At 43.0% G+C, this 25004-nt stretch overlaps 1 protein-coding gene across 1 annotated transcript in view; it reads right to left on the reverse strand.

The window, feature by feature from the left end:
- Positions 1 to 20019: 20019 nt before the first annotated feature.
- USP12 (ubiquitin specific peptidase 12) overlaps positions 20020 to 25004 on the reverse strand; it is a 46183-nt gene continuing 41198 nt past the window's right edge. Inside the window, exon 9 of the mRNA XM_075198926.1 lies at positions 20020 to 20240. Within this exon, the coding sequence (XP_075055027.1) occupies positions 20139 to 20240 (102 nt within the window). The 3' untranslated portion in view covers positions 20020 to 20138. The remainder of the gene's footprint in view (positions 20241 to 25004) is intronic.

Here is a 25004-nt window from a genome sequence, read left to right on the forward strand (position 1 = left end):
GTAGTCAGGTTATAGAGACTTTTTCTAATTTTAGAGACTTTCTAATTTGACTAAGGAACTCCATTAATTTAATATAAAGTCATACGTGAAGGGAATATCATCTACATCCAGCTTTAGTTTGTTATTGTTGACAATTTTCCTGTTTTTCAACTGTACTACTGAATCTCTTGATCTGTTTGGGTCAGTGAAGAAATAATGGCATTACTATAGACAGCTGTATCCGCAAAGGAGAGTATCTCTGCATTTCTGACAGACAATTCATTTGTTTGGTTATGCATGATAACAGTCTACTTAATACAGTGAAAGAGGACATGATACCAAGTTGGTGCATACAGAGTATAAAATAAAGTGATAGCAAACAAATGAGTCAGTGACTATTCTGGTGATAAAGACTCTGTTAAGGTTCTTTTGTGTCCACATTGTATTATACTTCCCAACATTTTTCCTGTATCCTGGAGTGACTTCACCGATGATTGAGACAGCTCTATTTGTAAGCCATGCTGACATATTTCAGGGAGAATGAGGCTAATGTGGCGGTTCCCAAAGTGTGCGCCGCGGCTCCCAGGGGTGCCTCGGTGCTGTCACAGGGGTGCCGTCGCCGGGAAGAGAAGAAAAAAACAACAAAAAACTTACCAATCTGGTGGCACCCGCGACACAGCATCCTCCCTCCACCTTTCACTTAATATTGGCCGTGACGTCATCACGCCCGACATTCAGTGACAAGCGGCAGGAGGGAGGAGGATGCTGGGTCCTGGGCGCCGCCGGATTGGTATTTTTTTTTTTTTCTTCCTGGCCCCCGGGATGCAGAGGGGGCAGAGTGAGGGAAGATGCAGAGGGGGCACAGAGTGAGGGGAGATGCAGAGGGGGCACAGAGTGAGGGGAGATGCAGAGGGGGCACAGAGTGAGGGGAGATGCAGAGGGGGCACAGAGTGAGGGGAGATGCAGAGAGAGCACATATAGAGGGGAGATGCAGAGGGGGCACAGAGTGAGGGGAGATGCAGAGAGGGCACAGAGTGATGGGAGATGCAGAGGGGGCACAGAGTGAGGGGAGATGCAGAGGGGGCACAGAGTATGTGGAGATGCAGAGGGGGCACAGAGTGTGTGGAGATGCAGAGGGGGCACAGAGTGAGAGGAGATGCAGAGGTAGCACAGAGTGAGGGGAGATGCAGAGGGGGCACAGAGTGAGGGGAGATGCAGAGGGAGCACAGAGTGTGTGGAGATGCAGAGGGGGCACAGAGTGAGAGGAGATGCAGAGGGGGCACAGAGTGAGGGGAGATGCAGAGGGAGCACAGAGTGTGTGGAGATGCAGAGGGAGCACAGAGTGAGGGGAGATGCAGAGGGAGCACAGAGTGTGTGGAGATGCAGAGGGGGCACAGAGTGAGGGGAGATGCAGAGGGGGCACAGAGTGAAGGGAGATGCAGAGGGAGCACAGAGTGTGTGGAGATGCAGAGGTGGCACAGAGTGTGTGGAGATGCAGAGTGGGCACAGAGTGAGAGGAGATGCAGAGGGAGCACAGAGTGAGGGAAGATGCAGAGGGAGCACAGAGTGTGTGGAGATGCAGAGGGGGCACAGAGTGTCTGGAGATGCAGAGGGAGCACAGAATGAGGGGAGATGCAGAGGGAGCACAGAGTGTGTGATGATGCAGAGGGGGCACAGATTGAGGGGAGATGCAGAGGGAGCACAGAGTGAGGGGAGATGCAGAGAGAGCACATATAGAGGGGAGATGCAGAGGGGGCACAGAGTGAGGGGAGATGCAGAGAGGGCACAGAGTGATGGGAGATGCAGAGGGGGCACAGAGTGAGGGGAGATGCAGAGGGGGCACAAAGTGAGGGGAGATGCAGAGAGAGCACATATAGAGGGGAGATGCAGAGGGGGCACAGAGTGAGGGGAGATGCAGAGAGGGCACAGAGTGATGGGAGATGCAGAGGGGGCACAGAGTGAGGGGAGATGCAGAGGGGGCACAGAGTGAGGGGAGATGCAGAGGGGGCACAGAGTGTGTGGAGATGCAGAGGGGGCACAGAGTGAGAGGAGATGCAGAGGGGGCACAGAGTGAGGGGAGATGCAGAGGGAGCACAGAGTGTGTGGAGATGCAGAGGGGGCACAGAGTGAGAGGAGATGCAGAGGGGGCACAGAGTGAGGGGAGATGCAGAGGGAGCACAGAGTGTGTGGAGATGCAGAGGGAGCACAGAGTGAGGGGAGATGCAGAGGGAGCACAGAGTGTGTGGAGATGCAGAGGGGGCACAGAGTGAGGGGAGATGCAGAGGGGGCACAGAGTGAAGGGAGATGCAGAGGGAGCACAGAGTGTGTGGAGATGCAGAGGTGGCACAGAGTGTGTGGAGATGCAGAGTGGGCACAGAGTATGTGGAGATGCAGAGGGAGCACAGAGTGAGGGGAGATGTAGAGGGGGCACAGAGTGAGAGGAGATGCAGAGGGAGCACAGAGTGAGGGAAGATGCAGAGGGAGCACAGAGTGTGTGGAGATGCAGAGGGAGCACAGAATGAGGGGAGATGCAGAGGAAGCACAGAGTGTGTGATGATGCAGAGGGGGCACAGATTGAGGGGAGATGCAGAGGGGGCACAGAGTGTGTGGAGATGCAGAGGGAGCACATAATGAGGGGAGATGCAGAGGGAGCACAGAGTGTGTGATGATGCAGAGGGGGCACAGATTGAGGGGAGATGCAGAGGGAGCACAGAGTGTGTGGAGATGCAGAGGGAGCACAGAGTGAGGGGAGATGCAGAGGGAGCACAAAGTGTGTGGAGATGTAGAGGGAGCACAGAGTGTGGGGAGATGCAGAGGGAGCACAGAGTGAGAGGAGATATAGAGGGGGCACAGAGTGAGGGGAGATGCAGAGGGGGCACAGAGTGTGTGGAGATGCAGAGGAAGCACAGAGTGTGTGGAGATGCAGAGGGGGCACAGAGTGAGGAGAGATGCAGAGGGGGCACAGAGTGAGGGGAGATACAGAGGGGGAACAGAGTTAGGGGAGATGTAGAGGGGGCACAGAGTGAGGGGAGATGTAGAGGGGGCACAGAGTGAGGGGAGATGTAGAGGGGGCACAGAGTGAGGGGAGATGCAGAGGGGGCACAGAGTGTGTGGAGATGCAGAGGGAGCACAGAGTGTGTGGAGATGCAAAGGGGGCACAGAGTGTGTGAAGATGCAGAGGGGACACAGAGTGAGGGGAGATGCAGAGGGGGCACAGAGTGAAGGGAGATGCAGAGGGAGCACAAAGTGAGGGGAGATGTAGAGGGGGCACAGAGTGAGGGAAGATGTAGAGGGGGCACAGAGTGAGGGGAGATGTAGAGGGGGCACCGAGTGATGGGAGATGTAGAGGGGGCACAGAGTGAGGGGAGATGCAGAGGGGGCACAGAGTGTGTGATGATGCAGAGGGAGCACAGAGTGAGGGGAGATGCAGAGGAAGCACAGAGTGTGTGGAGATGCAGAGGGAGCACAGAGTGAGGGGAGATGCAGAGGGAGCACAGAGTGAGGGGAGATGCAGAGGGAGCACAAAGTGTGTGGAGATGCAGAGGGAGCACAGAGTGTGGGGAGATGCAGAGGGAGCACAGAGTGAGGGGAGATGTAGAGGGGGCACAGAGTGAGGGGAGATGCAGAGAAAGCACAGAGTGTGTGGAGATGCAGAGGGAGCACAGAGTTAGGGGAGATGTAGAGGGGGCACAGAGTGAGGGGAGATGTAGAGGGGGCACAGAGTGAGGGGAGATGCAGAGGGGGCACAGAGTGTGTGGAGATGCAGAGGGAGCACAGAGTGTGTGGAGATGCAGAGGGGGCACAGAGTGAGGAGAGATGCAGAGGGGGCACAGAGTGAGAGGAGATGTAGAGGGGGCACAGAGTGAGGGGAGATGCAGAGGGGGCACAGAGTGTGTGGAGATGCAGAGGAAGCACAGAGTGTGTGGAGATGCAGAGGGGGCACAGAGTGAGGAGAGATGCAGAGGGGGCACAGAGTGAGGGGAGATACAGAGGGGGCACAGAGTGAGGGGAGATGTAGAGGGGGCACCGAGTGAGGGGAGATGTAGAGGGGGCACAGAGTGAGGGGAGATGTAGAGGGGGCACAGAGTGAGGGGAGATGCAGAGGGGGCACAGAGTGTGTGGAGATGCAGAGGGGGCACAGAGTGAGGGGAGATGTAGAGGGGGCACAGAGTGAGGGGAGATGCAGAGGGACACAGAGTGAGGGGAGATGCAGAGGGGGCACAGAGTGAAGGGAGATGCAGAGGGAGCACAGAGTGAGGGGAGATGTAGAGGGGGCACAGAGTGAGGGAAGATGTAGAGGGGGCACAGAGTGAGGGGAGATGTAGAGGGGGCACCGAGTGAGGGGAGATGTAGAGGGGGCACAGAGTGAGGGGAGATGCAGAGGGGGCACAGAGTGTGTGATGATGCAGAGGGAGCACAGAGTGAGGGGAGATGCAGAGGAAGCACAGAGTGTGTAGAGATGCAGAGGGAGCACAGAGTGAGGGGAGATGCAGAGGGAGCACAGAGTGAGGGGAGATGCAGAGGGAGCACAAAGTGTGTGGAGATGTAGAGGGAGCACAGAGTGTGGGGAGATGCAGAGGGAGCACAGAGTGAGGGGAGATGTAGAGGGGGCACAGAGTGAGGGGAGATGCAGAGAAAGCACAGAGTGTGTGAAGATGCAGAGGGAGCACAGAGTTAGGGGAGATGTAGAGGGGGCACAGAGTGAGGGGAGATGTAGAGGGGGCACAGAGTGAGGGGAGATGCAGAGGGGGCACAGAGTGTGTGGAGATGCAGAGGGAGCACAGAGTGTGTGGAGATGCAGAGGGGGCACAGAGTAAGGGGAGATGTAGAGGGGGCACAGAGTGAGGGGAGATGTAGAGGGGGCACAGAGTGAGGGGAGATGCAGAGGGGGCACAGAGTGAGGGGAGATGTAGAGGGGGCACAGAGTGAGGGGAGATGCAGAGGGGCACAGAGTGAGGGGAGATGCAGAGGGGGCACAGAGTTAGGGGAGATGCAGAGGGGGCACAGAGTGAGGGGAGATGCAGAGGGGGCACAGAGTGAGGGGAGATGCAGAGGGGGCACAGAGTGAGGGGAGATGCAGAGGGGGCACAGAGTGAGGGGAGATGTAGAGGGGGCACAGAGTGAGGGGAGATGTAGAGGGGGCACAGTGTGAGTTAGCTGTAAATTATTCTTTGACAGAAATATAATTGAAAAAAATATATTAAAATATTCCTTTCCCCTTGGATTTATGTGCAGTATTTTTGCATAGAACTAAATAAGTATTTCTGTCCTGACTTAATACTTATTACGTTTTTTTTTACCAACTGCTTATAAAACGGGACTGCTCTGTAATTATTTTGGATGGAGACTCTAAGGGTGCCGCGAACTGCAAAAGTTTGGGAACCACTGGGCTAATGCATTTAAATTCACACCAAAAGGGCCTTCCTTAAGTGACATCTATTCTAAGCATAAAAATGCTCATTGGCATGGGTGGGTTCCACAAAAGAACAATCAGTGAAGGCTACACACCTTTCATCTTTCCCACAGCAGGACAAAACTGTCCGCAGGCGTTACAGAGATTTTAAATCGGGACTGTCCCACCAACATCAGGAGAGTTGGGAGGTATGTAAATGGTTTGTATGCATGTCTTGCAGTAAATGCTAATTGCTGTTTCTCACAATGATTGCCTGGGGGAAAAGATGAGACATTCAGTCCCGGCTTGGGCAGCCTCTGATTGGTGGCAGTGACTTACAATTAATCATGCGCCATCCCTTTCTGGGACCGTAGCCCCAATTTTAACAGTATACAAACCTCTTTCACCTCATATCCCAAGAAAAAGCATAAATCGGAAACATTTAAAATGAAAAAATATCATTACACCATTATATGTAATACAGTGATGACAAAAGTCAGTAACCAGTCCTGTGTTACATCTGCGTATGTTTTAAGTCTGTATGTTAACATTGAGCACGGTCATCCATTAGGTTACAAAGGGGGAACACAGTTTAATACAACTGCATACACTTGTTGTAATCCAATCTGCATCATTTATACGTAGCATAGAATAAAGATCTGGATATTATCTGAGAAGGAGCAATGCAAGCAATGTGTTAAGACATCTGAATATTGCCTAGGAAATCTGCAAACTACTCGGCAAGTGTGGATAATAAATCCTCACTCCACACTACACTCCAGAATCTACGTCATCTCTTCGTATCACCAAGGTTCCTCAGTAAAAGACCTTGACTATTCAGCAAAACAAATCCATGTAATCTATTGTACATGTACTGTATTTAACCGATAAATGTATGCCAAGCTACAACAATTGCAATTATCGGGTTTGCATTTGGAAAGCTAACGGCCTTAACCCAATTTACAAATGTCCATGTTAAATTTATCCTATGGTTTCAATCCAGACAAAGGAGATTTACTAAACCTTTGAAAAAGGGAATAGGGAGGTGTTTCCATAGCAACCAATCAGATTTTAGCTATCATTACCTGTTGGAGAGGGGTAGTTTGTCAGACAGTCAAGGAGAAGTGTTGTTGGCTGTCTCTGAGGACTACCAGGGGAAACATGTTGGCGTGTGACATGTTCCCCACACTAAGTGGTTTCTCTCACAAAGTGTAAGTTAATCCACAGTTAAACGACACATCTTCCCACTGGCGGATCCAGGGGGAGCGATCGCCCCCCCTAGCAGGTGCATGATGGTGAGTGCCCCGTCCCCTATTTTTGATAACCGCACAATACATGCATGTGCCTGTCGGCAGAGAACCCGCCCGGCAGTTCTGATTGTGTTTTAAACACAGCTGCCGGGCAGCATACTCTGCCGACGGGCACATTAAAGTATTGTGCGGTTGTCAGAAAAAGGGGACAGGGCACTAAATTCCTTTTCCCCAAGCACAACGATCTAGGTCCGCCCCTGTATCTTTCATCCCCGGGTATGTACATCAGCTGCTCCTACTCTCATCATCTCATAAGCTGCAAACTGTACTTTTAAAGCTCAGACACCATCATGGCTCCTGCACCTTCTAGGCCTCTGCACCATCCTGGACTTTTCCCAAATAGCTCTCTGCACCATCTAGACCCTTCAGGACTCTGTCTTGCCTAGCCCCCAGTACCATCACGTCCTCTCTATATAAAGGCCTAAGTATTTTGCAGAGCTCTGTACCATAGTGGATGCTATTAATGCCGATTGTCCCATTTGCTCCTTTTGTCTCTTATTACCCCCTCCCTTTAGACTGTAAGCTCTCACAGGCAGGTTCCTCCACCCTATGTCTCAGGCCAGTACTCTCTGTCATCCTCGCTGTCCCTGTTTTGTCCTATGCTGAATTGTTTCTGTCTGCCATGCAATTTGTTCTGTTAATTGCATCCATGTATTTATAATTCTGCTTATCATCAAGATCACCATTTATTTATATAGCGCCAGCAAATTCCGCAGCACCTATCTGTACCCATTGTTCTTATTTGTATGTACTTAACATCGTATGTACGGTGCTGTGGAAGCCTTGTGGCACCTTATAAAAGATAATAATAATATCATATACTAGACACTCTACTTTTCCTATGTAGAAGTTTTAGTAAATCTACCTCAAGGTGTAATAAAATTTTGAAATTGTGTAACGTGTCACTCGGGAAAGAGATTTGTTTAAAAGATTGGAGAAATTTTATATACACCTAATGGTACTTAAGGCTCCTCTAGGGATCCATTGTAGCGGAATAAATGGATTCCTTATTTTAACTCATCCTCCTCCAGCAGATATATACAGTCATGGCCAAAAGTTTTGAGAATGACACAAGTATTGGTTGTCACAAAGTTTTCTGCTTCAGTTTTTAGACCTTTTTGTTAGATGTTGCTATTGGTATACTGAAGTAAAATTATAAGCATTTCATAAGCGTCAAAGGCTTTTATTGACAATTACATTAAGTTGACGCAAAGAGTCAGTATTTGCAGTGTTATCACAAAAGAAAAAGGGGTGGGGGGGAGAATCGCGCTCAACTCCTATTCTTGCAAGAGCTCCGTTTATTTTTAATTTTGCAGTGTATGAACTATACCAAGATTAATAAATTTGTATTTTTAGCCTATTGAGAACTATTGACAATCATTTGAGCCTTATAGTTATAGACCATACTAATCTAGAGATCAATTCTAATAATACTTGATTAGTCATATACTAGAGAATATATTTACCATACTATCTTAATTGCATTGATATCAATGAGCGCTTAACCTGTGATCTAATATTTGCAGTGTTGACACTTCTTTTTGAAGACCTCTGCAATTTGCCCTGGCATGTTGTCAATCAACTTCTGGGCCACATACTGACTGATGGCCGCCCATTCTTACCTAGTCAATGCTTGAAGTTTTTCAGAATTTGTGGGTTTTTGTTTGTCCACCCACTTCTTGAGGATTGACCACACGGTCTCAAAGGGATTAAGGTATGGGAAGTTTCCTGTCCATGGACCCAAAATGTTGATGTTTTGGTCCCTGAGCCACTTGGTTATCACTTTTGCCTTATGGCAAGGTGCTCCATCATGCTGGAAAAGGCATTGTTCATCACCAAACTGTTCTTGGGTGGTTGGGAGAAGTTGTTCTTGGAGGATGTTTTGGTACCATTCTTTATTCATGGCTGTGTTCCTAGGCAAAATTGTGAGTGAGCCCACTCCCTTGGCTGAGAAGCAATCCCACACATGAATGGTCTCAGTAGTGCTGTGCAGCACGCAAAAAATTCTGGAAGAAGTATAATGAACAGGACTGTGTATATTTTCAGGTAAAAAGACATTAGCGGGTTCCTATACCACCTTGCAAAACCATGATTGAGAACTTGTAGGTGTATCACAAAAATAGGTATCATGTTTTCTATAGAGAGCAGTACAAGCTTTAGTTTGAGTTTTGGGCTAAATTTGGATAAATTGGTTAAACTTCTAATACTGTAGGTTCATATTTAGGACTTAGCTAATGTTAGGGCCATTTAATGGTTAGGATGACATCTTAAAGTTTAATAGTTAATGTCCCTTGAAAGAGGAGATTCTCTTTTTAAGGCTATGTACACACTACTGTGTTTTCAGCTGATTATCGAGCCAATCAGACAAATAAATAACTGATTGGTCTGATATCACAGTAATGTGTACCCTGAATGAACGATTATGGTTCCAAAACACATCATATCGTTGAGCGATAATGTTCTACTGAACTGAAAATCTTGTTCAACAATGGAACACTGTCGTTCCAATTCTGCAGTGTGTATGCACTCTAAGACAAGAGGTCTCTAATCATCTTATAACACCAGGAGCACAGTTAAAATCTTTTATGGCCTCTTCTTTTCATTCTCCAAATGCCCCTTCAATATGTATCCACCTAAATGTTGTGTGTATGTCATCTGTTCATTTCCATGATACATACAGCATTGCAGAGTCTCTAAGCTATAATTATCTCTATGACTTAGGTTATTGTAACGGTGCCTGAAGGGCTTATTTCAGTCTAGAATATAAAAAAGTCCAATTAAATTTAATCTTAGTGTCAAAAAACATGAATGTGATGGCCAAAGTGTCTGGGAAACTTTACTAGAAGTAAGGATATATTTGGCTACTTTATAAAACAAAATTATCAGGCTTACATAATAAATTATATAAATAGCAACTTGTTCTGTAATCCATTTAAAACTTTATATTTGTTTTCATTTTTCTAACATGCAATATACTGATTTAGACTATACACACACAATCGTCTTTTTAATCCATCTCACCGGTCTTCACAAGTAGCATTAAGAGTGACTTCACTGGGGGCATGGCAAAAATTCGCATTATGAAGGCCGCAATCCAGCACATTTCACTAGAAAGTGGACAGGATGAGGGAGAATGGTTTGGTCTCCCGGGAGTCTGGGAGACCGACCTGGAATTCGAGAGTCTCCTTCCTATTGTGGGAGAGTGGGCAAGTAAGATTCCATCTCTGCTACTACCGCTTGCCTGTTTCAAACAGGCAGCAGCGTTATTGATGCCCCTCCCATGAGCTACCCCCATTCATATAAATTTAAGGGAATACTAAAGCAATATTTTAATATGCATATTTGTACCTTTTCCTGTGTGTCAAAACAGACCTCTGCCTGGAGCAACTTAATCACCCTTTCTGAAACGTGGATCTTCCCCTCTGATACTGCTTCTCCTGCTGCACTCTACCATGGGGGTCTCTCCTTCTCCCACACTCCACATCCTGAGGACCACCAAGGAGGTGGTGTTGGTGTCCTATTGTCTCCTGGTTACTCCTTCAGCATTATTCCCCCAGAACACTTCCTCTCCTTCTCCTCCTTTGAAGTTCACTCCATCCACCTCTTCTCCTCTCTCCCCTTCGTGTTGCTGTCATCTATAGTCACCCTCGCCCCTCTTCCCAATTTCTTGATAACTTTGCCGCCTGGCTTTCCCATCTCCTCTCTTCTGATCTTCCCACTATTATCATTGGGGATTTTAACATCCCTACCGACTCTCCTTTTACTGCCACTGCCTCTAAACGCCTAACCCTCACATCCTCCTATGGCCTCTCCCCTACCACCAAAGTCCCATCAACAGCAATGACCCCATAATCTTTGCATTCTCCCTAAAACCCTTAGTCGCTCCAATTTCTTCCCTATCATGTCCCAATGCTGCTGTCTCTCTTTACAACACCACATTCTCTGTTGTCCTTGATGCTGCAGCTTCTGCCGCCCCCCTTCGTCCCCGTCAAGCTAAACCCCAACCCTGGCTCTCCCCTTTTAGTCGTCTCCTCCAAAAGTGTTCCCGCTCCTCTGAATGCCAATGGAGGAAATTCTGCTCCATTGCTGATTTCATCCTTTCCTCTTACTATTCTGCCCTCTCTTACCAATAAAAACTATTTCACATGCCTCATCTCCTCCCTGTCCAATAAACCCCGATGCCCCTTTGCTACCAATAATTCTCTACTGTGTCCTCCCCACCTCCATTCCCATCATCCATCACTGCTCTTAACTTTGCCACCTACTTCAAAGACAAAATTGACACCATCCACAATGATATCCATTCTTGTCAGACTTGCCTCCCCACAAATGTCCTATCACTCACTCTGCCACCCTTAGCTCCTATCCTCCTGTATCTGCTCCTGAGATCCTCTCTTCTCTCCTCTTCTTCTACAACCTGTTCTCTCGATCCTGTCCCCTCCAAGTTCCTCCGCTCACCCTCTGCCTGTTGTCACCTTGCTCACCACTATAATCTCTCTCTCTCCACTGGTATCTCCCCTATTCTCAAAAAATCCTGCCTTGGCCCATACGCTCTCTTCAACTATCGCCCCATATCTCTATCTCTTTGCTTCTAAAATTCTGAAATGACTTGCCTTCAATGGTCTGACCCACTTTCTCTCTTCTCACTCTCTTTTTTATCCTCTCCAGTCTGGCTTTTGCCCCCTTCACTCAACTGAAACTACCCCTCAAAGTAACAAACAACTTACTCTCAGCTGAATCCAAAGGTCACTTCTCCCTTCTCGTACTCCTCGACCTCTCTGCTGCTTTTGACTCAATCATTCTCTTCTCCTTACCACCCTTCACTCCCTAGGTCTTCACAAAATAGCTCTTTCCTGGTTTGCTTCCTACTTCTCTGGTCACTCTTTTAGCGTGTCTGCTTCCGACTCTACCTTTCACCCTCTTCCCTTTTCTATTGGAGTCCCAATAAGGCTCTGTAATTGGCCCTCTGCTCTTCTCTCTCGGTGACCTCATTCAATCATTTGGCCTCCATTATCACTTCTATGCTGATGACACGCAAATCTATCTTTCCTCCCCTGACTTCTCTCCGGCCTTCCTAACTCAGTATCTAACTGGCTCTCTGCTGTCACTACCTGGATGTCACAGCGCTTCCTGAAACTCATCATCTTTCCTCCTGCCAATGTAGCTATCCCTCCCAATATCTCCCTCTTCGTTGACGTCATTCTTGACACAGCTTTACCCCTCATATCCAGTCTCTCACCAAATAATGCCACTTCCTCCTACGTAACATCACGAAAATACGTCCCTTACTCTCTCAGGAAGCAACCAAAATCCTGGTCCATTCACTCCTCATTTCTCGTTTCGACTAATGCAACCTCCTTCTCACTGGCCTTCCTGATTCTCACATTTCTGACCTTCAAACCATACAGAATGTTGCAGCTAGGCTCACCTTCCTCTCCCTCCACACCTCTTCTGCTTCTCCTTCAGTCCTTCAAATGCTCACTCAAAACTTTTCAAGTTTGCCTATACTACCACCCTCTATCCATCAACTCCGCCTCCATGCCTGCCATCTCTTTTCTCCCAGTTGGTTGTACTGTCTCTCACCACCACTTCCTCTAGAATGTAAGCTCCCACAGACAGGTCCCTCTTTACCTATTGTTCCACATCTGTCAGTAGACAGATTTTCAGTTCTTGGGTCTGTCATTGACTGATGTATTGTGCATACCTTCTAGCCTTCCCCAGGCAGCAGAATACACGCAAGTATGCCTTTACCGTTTTGGTTTTATTCCTATTGTATCTTAAGAAAATTGTTTTGCATCTATATTTTCTGTATGGCAATTTGTTACCGCCGTTTTTTCATTAATAAGCATTATTTTGCTGTATTAAATTCCAATTAAGTGTTCTGTCTTTGTGTTCTTAAATAGTTCACGTGTCAGATAGGCTTGTTTTTTATAATACTACAGCCTGCAAGGAATTTTTTGGCTTACAGTATCCCTGATTAAAATAGGTTTTCGACTGCAGTTTGAAAAGTCAGGGTGTAAATGAAGCCTTCCTAAGAGAGTCAGCTCTTAAAACTAAATCTTTGTGGTTTTCTACTCTTCCCTCTATTCACAGGGTCTCTATATGGATGACACTCAGCACCCATTGCAGACAGTCACAGCATTCACTGGATATGCTAAACAGCAGTGGCTTTCTGCGGAAGAATTAGCCGACAAAGTTTCTGCCATTACTAGCAGAATAATGCCTGGAAAATCAGCCAACTTTGAGGGTTGCCTACAATAACAGCCTATAATAATAGTTAAATATGTGTTGCATTCTGTCTCTGGTACTAGGAAATGAGTTCTGCTGTCTTAAAGATCATGAGCAGATTTCTATCTAGTGACTTGCATGCATTAAATTCCAACAAAAGCACAATATAAATATTAGCTTGGTATTACATGTGTAACAGTCTGTGAGGACAGGGGAAGCCTAGAGTACTAATCCCCGGATGTTTAGTCTCTTTTACAATAACATTCCATATAAGCTCATAATAATTAGTCTGACCAATTTTAATTGCCTTTTCAACTCTCTGCACATTGAGCTGTTTTACCATTATCTAATTGAATGTGTCTGTGGTCGTCATTGTTTTACATTGTTTATTATGGTGACTGGAGCTTGTTATGAGCTGTTGGCACTGAACTATGTTCTCTCTCTACTTTCTGAGCAATAAGTTCTTGTGCTGCTCTGCATTCAGAGTTGTCACCATTCTATGATTATAGATTCCTTGTGACTTCATCCCAGTTTTTCCTACACACATGACCCCGGACTATTTTTATTTTTTTTAATCAGGAAAAACAAAAAGCTTAAAAAGGCAAGGATAGTGCTAGATGGGCTGCTGGTAGATTTATCAACTCCTGATTTTTTTTTTTTATTACAACACCACACTTGGAAAACTGCTCTCTCATTCCATCTATAGTAACTAACTAGGAGTCTTATATACCAGCCTTGGAAAATAAACAATACGTTAACAGTTGTGTATGGATTATCATTTATTAATATAGCACCACCAATTTCGCAGCACTATACAGAGAACGCACTCACATCAGTCCCTGCCCAAATAGAGCTTACGGTCTAAATTCCCTAACACACACACACAGACTAGGGTCAATTTGATAGCAGTCAATTAACCTACTAGTATGTTTTTGGATTGTGGGAGGAAACCCACGAAAACACGGGGAGAACATACAAACTCCACACAGATAAGGCCATGGTCAGGAAGCGAACTTATGACCCCAGCACAGTGCTGTGAGACGGTAGTGCTAACCACTAAGCCACCGCGCTGCCCAAGAGAGCAAATGGCGCTTGGTCAGCCAACAGAATAGTCACAATACACAAGATATTTTAATATAAAGCAGGGAAAGAAATTTCAGTGCAGCTCAGAATATTTTCACAAGACCCCAGGTATTTTGTGTAAGGGGCACTGCAACTTCCCCCAAAACACTGGTATACAATGTCCACACTGCATTATATTTAATGATGTGCCGATCTCTTCCTCCATTTTCTTCGTATGCTGTGTGGTTGTTTACAAATACTGATATTACAAGCTACCAGCGGTTTCCAAAGTGTGCACCGCGGCTCCCAGGGGTGCGCCGTGGCCAGGGGACAAAAAAAAAAAAAAAAAAAAGACAACTTATCAATCCAGGGGCGCCCGGGACTCAGCATCCTCGCTTCCCACTGGATGTCGGGCGTGACGTAATCACGCCCGACATATTCAGTAATAAGCGCCAGGAGGGAGGAGAATGCTGGGACCCGGGTGCCGCCGCATTGGTAAGAAGACAGAAGAAATAGAAGAAAGAAGGCCAAGTATAGTAAGTAAAGAAACGGAGGGGAAGGTGAAAGGAAACAGCAATAGAGGGGCAAAATAATGAAGGAAGGGGCCGACCGTGTGGGTGGATGAAGAGGGGCAGAGAGTGTGTGGATGAAGAGGGGCACAGAGTGTGTGAATGAAGGGGCACAGTGTGATGATTTTTGTACGTTTTATTTTGCTTGATCTTATTCCTCTTAATTTTAGTTGTAAATTATTCTTTTGACAGAAATATAATTGAAAATATATACAAATATTCTTTCCCTTGGATTTATGTGTATTATTTTTGCAAACAACTTCTGTATTTCTGTCCTGACCTAAATACTTATTACGTTATTTTGACTCAAATACTTAAAAAACGGGACTGCTCGGTAATTATTTTGGAGGGGTGCCTTGAAAAAATTATGGAGGGTGTCGCGAACTGCAAAAGTTTGGGAACCACTGCCCTAGACTAAAAAAAGCATTAGTTGTAAATAGTACATGACATTTCCTTACTGCATGAGCATTAGTGCTGCTCGGCCTATTACTGGACATTTTACCATCATCTGGGGCATAACTACTATGGCATATTGCTGGGCAAAATTACTAATGCTGAATATATTACACACTGTATTATATAAAAATTCTCATGCCGAGATGAATTGTATACTGGTCAAAAGATGGGGTTGATTGGTTGGGTTGGTTTCTAAATTTGAATTTTATTTTTATAATTTCACTGGTTCTGTAAAATCCTCTCCCCACAGGCAAACCCATCATGCCATGATGGACCCATTGTCATTTTAGTAAATATACCCATCGGTCTTTTCACTGCATCAGACCCATATTAAACCAGCACAACATCTGAATTATTATACAACTAAAACAGTAGTGTTGGTACTTGTTTTAAGTGAGAATTTAATTATTTAGAAGGTTTTCTGGTAGGATTTATTTACATTTGAAGCAAAAAATGTAGTAATGTAAAATTATAGATATTGTCATTAAACCTATACATTTTTTCCTATTAAAATTATATAAATTCAAGACAAATGAACTAATGCACCAATCATTTAGTTTTACACTGGCCCTGTGTTATTTGACATTCTAGGGCTGAGGAAAGCATTGCTAATGAGCCACAGCTTCATATAGCTAAAGCGCCAATTTCAGTGAATTTAAGAAGATTGCCAACACAATCCCAAAAATTGGATACATGATCTATGTACAACTTGCCTAAAAAAAGAACATACCGTATTTCCCCATGTATAGGACGCTCCACTGTATAAGACGCACCTATATAAATCATGTGAAAAAATTGAGGATAAACATTATCCTCAATTTTTTCACAGAGTATTTGTGCAGCTTATACAGAGGAGAGACAACGCTATAGTGAATTCTGACTTACCCTGTCAGATGATTCCTCTGTCTGATAAAGTCTTCTGTCTTCTCTCTGTCTGATCCTGATACTGGAAACCCGATTAAGGTCCTCTCTGCGATGTCCGGATGGCCTTTCAGGACCTTGTCAAGGTCCTGAAAGGACATCCGGACATCGCAGAGAGGACCTTAATCGGGTTTCCAGTATCAGGATCAGACAGAGAGAAGATTATACCGGACAGAGGAGTCATCTGACACGGTAAGTGCTACTACCCCTGTATAAGACGCACCCAGTTATTAGACCCAAAATTTTTGGGAAAAAGGTGCGTCTTATACATGGGGAAATACGGTATATATAGGGTGCGGACATACACTAGTAAGTGTGTTTGCAAGAGGTAAAAAAGTGAAAGGAGCTCCAACGCCATCTACAGAACGGCCCTCTTCTGTCTGCCACTCACTGATTTTATTTAATAGTGGCATCACTCTGCAAGCAATACTTAATGACTGAAGCATACCAAAAACAAAGACACAAGTACACAGGAGTTTGTGTTGTTTACACTTTTATTTCTTTAGAACAGGAAATCATAACACCACAACAGGTTATTTCAAGCAAGCCCTTTAATACACCCGCCAAACATCTATAAATCTGTATCAAAAGTGCAACGTTTTATAATTTATAGGTTGTTTAATACATCTAGTATGTTAACAAATAACATACATTATTTAATAAAATTCTTGTTTCCAATATACAAAATAATGAACTGCTGTTCAAATCAATTATATAGTTACACAGCAATCAGATCCACTATTTACAACTGAAAATTCCCCCCATGTTGACTACCCCTAAAAAATATTTCTATAACGCTTCATAGGTTGGTCATTTTGCTTGGTTAATATAATGATTTTATTTTTTTTTTATTTTTTATAAATTGCTAAATTCTGACAAATAACATTTCAAGAATTTTATTTTCAGCTGCACTAGAAGAATTTTTTTTTTATTCAGAACCATCACCTCATAATTCATACAAAACACACATTTATGAAATGGGCTGCAAATGTGACGTAAAAAAAAAAAAAATCCTATAAACACTTAACAAAAATAAATGTGTACTTTCACTGTTAAACTATAAAACATGTCCAATAACAAACCTTGGCTTTTTCATTTTATAAATAACAACTACACTTCAGCAAAACAAAAACTGTCAGTTAATGAAAACAAAAATGTTACTCCATTAGTGGCATGTTTAATATGTTACAGAGAAGGCTCCAGCTTGCTGGAACATACAGGGTCAGGCGGCCATTTTGAATCACACAACAACATTAGTATGAGAAACTACAACACAAGTTTCTCTTCTATGAACAAACCTATGGAAACCTTCCCATGTGTGTAACAAAATAATGACAGAAGTATATGTTCCTAAATCAATTTATATTAGGTAGAGACTGAAATGAACAGGTCTAGCATAATGCACTACTAGTTTATCTCGGCTGTGTCTCAATACAAGCTGGTTTATATAAGAGAGCTACTAATTATATACAGTGATGGAAGTGGGGTGGTATGTCATACAGACTTCTCCCACTGTCTTCATTGTAGAACTATCAATTTCCATTCCAATTATATTCTCCATACTGTCATTTTTAAATGTCCCCTTTGACCACTGTGTGTGTGTAAATAATATATAAAATACATACACATATAGGGGCAGATATTTTCCTATACACAGAACAGACTTCCTGTCAGTTCCGGAGCACTGTGTGTAGGTAACCAGAATGAACCAACAGATTTTGATCAGATTGCTATGGTGCAACAATATTGATTTTTTTAGCCACACGCTGCAATATTTACAGTATTTGCTAATATCACTGTGTGTTTGGCCAGATTTAATTAAACAGGCTGACAGCAGCACACTATTAATTAAAGCTGATCAGTGATGTGCTCAAAAAGAATCCCCAAATTCCAGCACCTTAAACACCAAGAGCGCCACCTGGTTCTTCTATGAAATGTCAAACTTAAAAAGGGAAAAGGCTGTTCCATTAAAAACCAGGTTGTGTAAAGGTCTTGTATTCTGACCAACTACACAACAAATACAGTGTGGAAACATTTAAATATACATAATTAGTAACTCTTCTACACAAAGCAACATTTAGTTGCTACTGAACAGCACAGCAGGGAACAAAATCACATATGGTAATATTTTCTGTATTATATCTTGAGTTTCAGTTATAACAACCATTTACTCTATTATAAAGTAAATTAATTTCAGCAGACAAAAAGTCTGGCAACAAAAAAGTGGAAGTAGTAAGAGGGCAGGAAAGCCAAGGTTTTGTATGTTTGAGAGTGTGTGGAATATCCTCACTACTTCTAGATATCAGATTGTCACAGCCTTTTCAGAACTGGGCAACATCCCCTCTCGGTATTAACTGGGCTAGAGGCGTTATGTAATCTAAGTGAATTATTGAACCAGAAACATACAATGATCGTTCCTGAGCCAATACAAGTGTCTAACGCTAGTTTATAAAGCATGTGATATTAGCAGCAGTGATCTATATTTACTATCTAACAGACAACTGACTTCACTGTATCTTAGGGTAGAAAATGTTTTCTTTAGTAAATATGGATTTAGTAAATAGGATTTATTTACAAAACAATCTTTAAAAACTATGGTTTAAAGTCTTACCACAATATGGAAAAAAAATAAAAAAATAAGGAATGGTAAAGCACGCGATTGCTGACATTTTAGCTACACATTCACCCACTTTCCAAGTTACATTCAGACACTGTCAGACAATACACAGAGGCATGAATTAACAGGTAACAAACACAAAAAAAAAATTACATGACACTTTATACCTTATGTGGTGTGGTCGTGGTCATTACTACATTATATCTTATCTAAAGGAAAATAAAAATTTGATAATTTTATTTACTAGCTATTCTTGGTATTTGTTATAAAGAAATGCGGTATGAAAACGACACACTGCATAAACGTGCCTAGTGGGTGCAGTATCAGATACTTTCCCAACGTGTGCTAGCATCGAACCATACAAGGAGCCTTAATCACTACAGTTAAAGTAAACGGTGATCCCGTCATATCCGTCCAATGGCTAAGAAGAGTGACGGTAGTTTAGTTGCAGCTGGAGTAATGAAGGTTGACATCCCTTGGATTCGGTAATTCATTAAGCATCACATTAGCATCTTGCAATTAATAAGGTATGTCATTTATCCAGAACAATCTTCAACATAGCGCACGTTAATGAACTTAACAGTGGATCATTTTCCACCATCTTTGTTCCGCTCTGTATAATATCCTACTGGATTCTCTATCTCTATAATTTTTGTGTTGCATATCATGACTGTTAATGACCGCCTTTTGCTTTTAGAAGACTGGCATTCTCTGACCAATAAATTAAACACATTTACCAATTTACACTTTAGCGAATAATAGATTTTGTGCTAGAAGCCAATTGCAGGCGCTACGCAAGCCAACATCTGTGACAGTGAAAATAAATTAAAGATAATTCGTGACAAACCAGCAGCCCCCCTAAATAACAGGGGGAATAACAGATGCCAGTTATTGTTCCCAATTTTATCAACTGTGTCCACAGGCATTTAATTGGCTAAAAGATTCAAATACAGCTTTCTATCCTCTCTAAGAAAGGCAATTGCGGTTGCTGGGCGCAATAGATATATATAAATATATATTTTTCTCTCTCTCTTTTTTTACATTTTTTTTTTTTTCTCTCTTTTAGGTTTTTAGAATTTAGCGCGTTTTTCTTTCACGTTTGCTTGCTGTGAAGAATGGTCAGTGTGAAAATGCACAGGCTTCTGTCCATGTTTGCAAGTATTCTCCACAAATTCTGCTGTTACAGCTAGCTAAAATAATATTACAAAAAGGACTATTATCAATGACTGGAAGTCCGACCCAAAGATGGTAAAGACCATCTCTGTTCTCATTTAGCAGTGTAAGTAGTAGTGATGGAACTGTATGGTGAGCATGATTCCTGAGAGCAAATAATTATGATATGAGCATCATCGTCTTCTTTATCCGTGTTCTTTGCTTCAGCGTGTGCAAACTGCGCTAATGCCCCCCCTGAGCTCCAGGTTCTTCTTTTTGTTTTTAATTTGTTTGATAGAAAATATATATATATATATATATATATATATATATATATATATATATATATATATATATATATTTATTTTATTTTCTCAGTGCTTTCTCCTTGTTCCAATTGTCCGGAGAAGAAATGAGGCAGAATGTATGTCTGTCTTTGTCACAGTTCTCACTCAGTCTCGAGACTGGTAGAAGAGAATATACCCAGATTCAGAGTTCTTGGAGATGTCTGATGTCAACCCGTAGAATTCTTCAATAGCTTGTGCATCAATCTTCTGCATAAACAGATAACACAGTGATTATATACAGACCTTTACAAACACGCATACATTTAGCTGAACAAAGCGAAGGGCAGGGTGCTGGATAGATACATTACGTTGGTGTCCGTTCGTGACAAAGGGCAAATAAACGAGAGCGCTCTCCTACCCATGTACACAGTATAAATACAGATGTAGATGAAGTTAGGAATACATTGAATGTTTCATTTCACTTTGTGCATCCATGCAAGTTAGTTAGAAGCAATGCTGTCTCTGCGGACCTTGGAGCACTACAAGCTCCATCATGCCAGGTTTATTGAATCCCATAATAGTTTTTGCATTTTCAATAAAATGTCAACTTATAAAGATAAGGTAACAAGAATAGATGGTTACAGAACGGCATTTAAAAGGAACAAAAGGAATTTCATTGCACAGCTGATCAATACTGAAACGTAGGCCTCTACCAGGAGGAATTATTTAAAGCCTAGGAGTGTCTCAGCACATTAAGCAATATGTATGTGCAGACATTCAGAAAGGGTAATGTAGTTATTGGATGTGTGAAAGGTGAGTGGGTACGTAGTCATTGCAATATAAAGGAACCGAGGAAGAGGATGGGGTTTTTTTCATCCCTTTTTCACTGTAGGAAAAAACCACTGCAACTTTAAACAAGACGTTTCCTCAGGATAAGAGTAAAGGTTGCCACAAGTGTCCAGAAAGCATTGTACAAATACAGCACAATACTATCTGAAATATATAAGGCAACTTGTATTTTAGGCTCTGTGGTCCTTTAATAACATGCAGGCAGCTGTTGGTGGTAAGGAATCTGTGCACACATCTGCAGCGCTGGTGTTCACAACACCCAAGTGCCAGGTCGCCATGGTAACTGACAAAATGGCCCCTGGAGCTTAGAGTTTGCATCAGCACCATTTGATCCATATAATCAGTAAGAGCAGCAATGACACACACTCACAGCCCTGTGCGTCTCAATAGGTTGTATTGCTCACCAGTGTGTATGGGGCTTGGTATACTTTCAGCTCCCATGTGCCCTTGTTTTTCCAAAACAATCTTTTTTTTCTGCTCTGGAAATCCTTACGATACACAGGCCATCTTGCATAATGTAAGATTCCCCATGTACTTAAATTTACACCATAAACCGCAATGGGATCATAACTGGTTTGCATTATTTGGCACCCAAAAGGAAGTACGAGGTGGCTTTTAGGACTCTGCAAGTTTGAGGTCACGAGTGTCCTCATTTTTCATTGAAAACCCTAACATTGACCTTTCCCCTCAGGGTTCCTAGAAAACTGCACCGCAAAAAAACATGCAATGCATTAATCTCCAGCTGCTCCCTGACAGGTATCTGCCTACTGAACAGATACCGAATGCTATTCAGTAAATTAGACGATCAGTCACGTTAGTTTGTATGCCTTGGACTCCAAGCAAATCCCTTTTCTCAATAAACTTTTTCACTTATTTAAAAACACAGACAATTTGGGGATTTTAACCTTACCCCAGGCCCCTTGGTGGACTAATCCTCCACCTCTGCCACCCATGCAAATTGGGCTTTGGTTTTAGAAAATTTGTAGCCGTATTTGAACGGTATGATGATTGGCGTAATCTACACCCAACAGAACGTGATTACACATCTTCACTCATTCATTGCTTTAATATTGACAGATAAATTCTCACTTTAACTAAAACCATCAGTGGACAATTTACCTATACTTTGGTGCAGACCATGCTCAATCATTGTAGTTTGGGGCACCCAATCTGCTACAAAGACAACCAGATCCCGGCCACTAAGTGATTCCTTACTTGATGAAGTATAGTTTAGAAAGTCTCTTAAGGATGTAATAGACTTCAACATTGCTACTAACACCCCCATCAACACAAATAAATACAGGAATGCACTAAAAGCTGTCCTACATAGCTCATCAATCCAAACAGCAGCCTGCCAAAAGACAGCCAAGCTCGCTGAACAGAGAGCTTGAAGTCCAAATAGCTTACTTAGAAGCTCTTAAGTTCTGCTACACTAAAAGTAGAGAAAACAAGCTTAACAGTCATAGAGGGCCTCTCAGACCATCACTCTACATCAGATAGACTCCGACGTTCTCACGTTCTCACTAAAAGTACAAGATCTGCTCGTGTACAAACTCCTGCCTAGAACAAGAATAGAATCACTTTAAAAAAAACAACAACAAACCCCAGCAAGGGCGAGAATTTTTCCAACCCCAAAAACAAGATTGCCCATTACTACTCAGCTATATAATCTCAAAAAGATGTCACTAATCCCTAACATGACACCGTATAATCATCCTTCCCCCTCTCCCTGGACACTCTGACCGAACTTAGCACCTCTTGGGAGAAAGCATATATTTCTGATGTTACCAAAACCCTTCTGAAAGCTAAAGCGCTGAGGCCCGCTGACTTCCCAAACTCCTTCTACATGTGCTTTGAACAAGAAAGATCCCAAATATTATCCTCATATTTTAACAATTGTGCTTCGACGGGCACATTCTACCAAGATCTCCATGAGTCAGGATCAGAACCTGAGCTCAGAAAAGATCCCTCTGAGGGGTATATTTGCAACTCTCTGCGCTTTGCCGTCATTTTTTTTTAAACTATATTTTTTAATAAAACACAAAACCCGATGGGCTTTGGGATAAAATTGCCATTTAAAAAAATGGCCGCAAAGCACCGAGAATCGGCAGTCCCACTTTGTAACTGTACCCCTAAGTGCCAAAACCATCGCCTGATCGCCTTCCTAAACACAAACCTAAAATGACATGCCAAAACCTAGGGAACTGCTTAAACCTACTCTTCTCCCTTCCTTAATAGGCAAATAACCAAGTATGGTTTGTACATAGTCACCAGGCACCTGATAACACTAGACACGTGACATCACTTAGAAGTTTACCCTTATACAGTGTCCCCAAAATGAACGTCCGAGTCATAATATCTATGTGCCAATTATGTGCTGATGTTTGTAATTGGCCCAAAGACCTTGTTGCTCACCATTAATGAAGTATTGGGAGTCTCACAGCATAACAAAACCAAACCAAACAAATGCAGCAGGCCAGACTTAGAACACTAAAATCCAATTGATGCCATGCTTGCCAATCCAAACTGATATCATCTGTAAATTCAAATCCAACCTAACCTTGATGACACGTTATAACTAAACTTTGCGCCCCTCCTAGAGCAACCTAAAGCAATGCACTGGTGCGCTCACAAGGTTTATCGCCAGGCTGTGTCCAACTACCTTTGTAAAAAGAATTAACAAAATCTTGACTATTCTTCCCTAAGATATGGGAGTGTCTAATGCAACCCAACCAACCTAAATACTACATATCTGCCTTGCTAGATCAAATATTCATGTGGGCTCTCCCACCAGGCACTACGGTTTGGAATGATATGGACAAAAGGACTGCTAAGCACTTCTCTTCCACTGATCTATAATGTTTCCCCCCAGAAATAAGATGTTAGAGAGAAATTCCCAACAGCCCTTCTCCCAACTACAAAAGAAGTGTAACCTTCCTAAATAGGACTATAAATATCTACAAATCAAACATCAGACGGAGTGCAGTAGCCATATCCCAGCCAGCCATTTCCTTTCTCCCTGCTTTAAGTTTGTAAATATAAATGACGTATTTCAGGTACTCAGGCTTTTTAACCCCATCAAACCAATTGGAGCCAGGAACCGAAAGCTAGAAAGAGATTCATCTGGTTCCATGGGAAAAATGGTCAGACATATTCTCCTACTCAATTTCAAGATGCTTTATAAACTAACAAGTCGTCTTTAGTCTCTACTAGACTGTATCAAAGATTCCCCAAAACCTCAAAGTTTTGCTGTTGCTTTGAGCAGGTACCTTCCTCCACATCTTCTGGTCATGGCCTAAATTTGAGTCTTCCAACTTAGCAATCCAAGGACCCCATTCAAATCCAGTTTTAGGAAAACTGAAGGATAACTTTGAAATGGAAATGCTTCAAACCTTCAAACCTCCCTCAACCAGGAATACTATATAAAAAACAAAAGAAATACAAAAAAACCAAAAACAAGGTACCAGAATAACACCCCCCTTCCTTTCTCCTGAGAACACAGGCCCCAAACTCAAGTGTGCTCTCTATATATTGCCTTGTAAGTCTCATCTTCCATGTACTGTTATGGATGACTGTAACCCTCCAACAACCCCCTTTCACCTCAATTATTAGACCTTAAATTCCAATGTGTTAATTATCTCTCCACCGCCATTCATAATAAAAGTGCAACCTGCCCTCCCTTGTATCCTGCCCCTCCAAGTAACCTTGGATCTGTACTCTTAGTTTTGTAAAATCTCAATAATCAAATAAGAAAAAAACATTTTGAGACCCCTAAATAAACTGTATTATTGAATAAATTATGACGCTGGGATAATATTGTTCCGATTTATACGGAATTTCGATTACCGACTAAAAAAAATTAATAATACAAAACAAAAAAAAACAAAAAAAAACACCTTTACAAAGCAGAATCATCTTATATATACTAGGAGTACAGCTGTTACAATAGAAGTAGGAACCTATGCCTTGTATATACATAGCAGGGTGAGAGGTATAGTGAATTTATGAATGGAACAAGGCAAGTTCAGGACATATCAATTTACATTAGATATGTATTTTTGTACCAGAGTTAGGAACTAAGGTGATAAAACACATTTTTAATCTCCAAAGAAACATGTTTACCCCTGACAGTACAATCTAGTTTGAAAATTTACTGCAGGTCAAGAAGTCTTGATCATATTG

The sequence above is a fragment of the Mixophyes fleayi genome, chromosome 2, assembly GCF_038048845.1.
Source record: "Mixophyes fleayi isolate aMixFle1 chromosome 2, aMixFle1.hap1, whole genome shotgun sequence".
Taxonomy (NCBI): Eukaryota; Metazoa; Chordata; class Amphibia; order Anura; family Limnodynastidae; genus Mixophyes; species Mixophyes fleayi.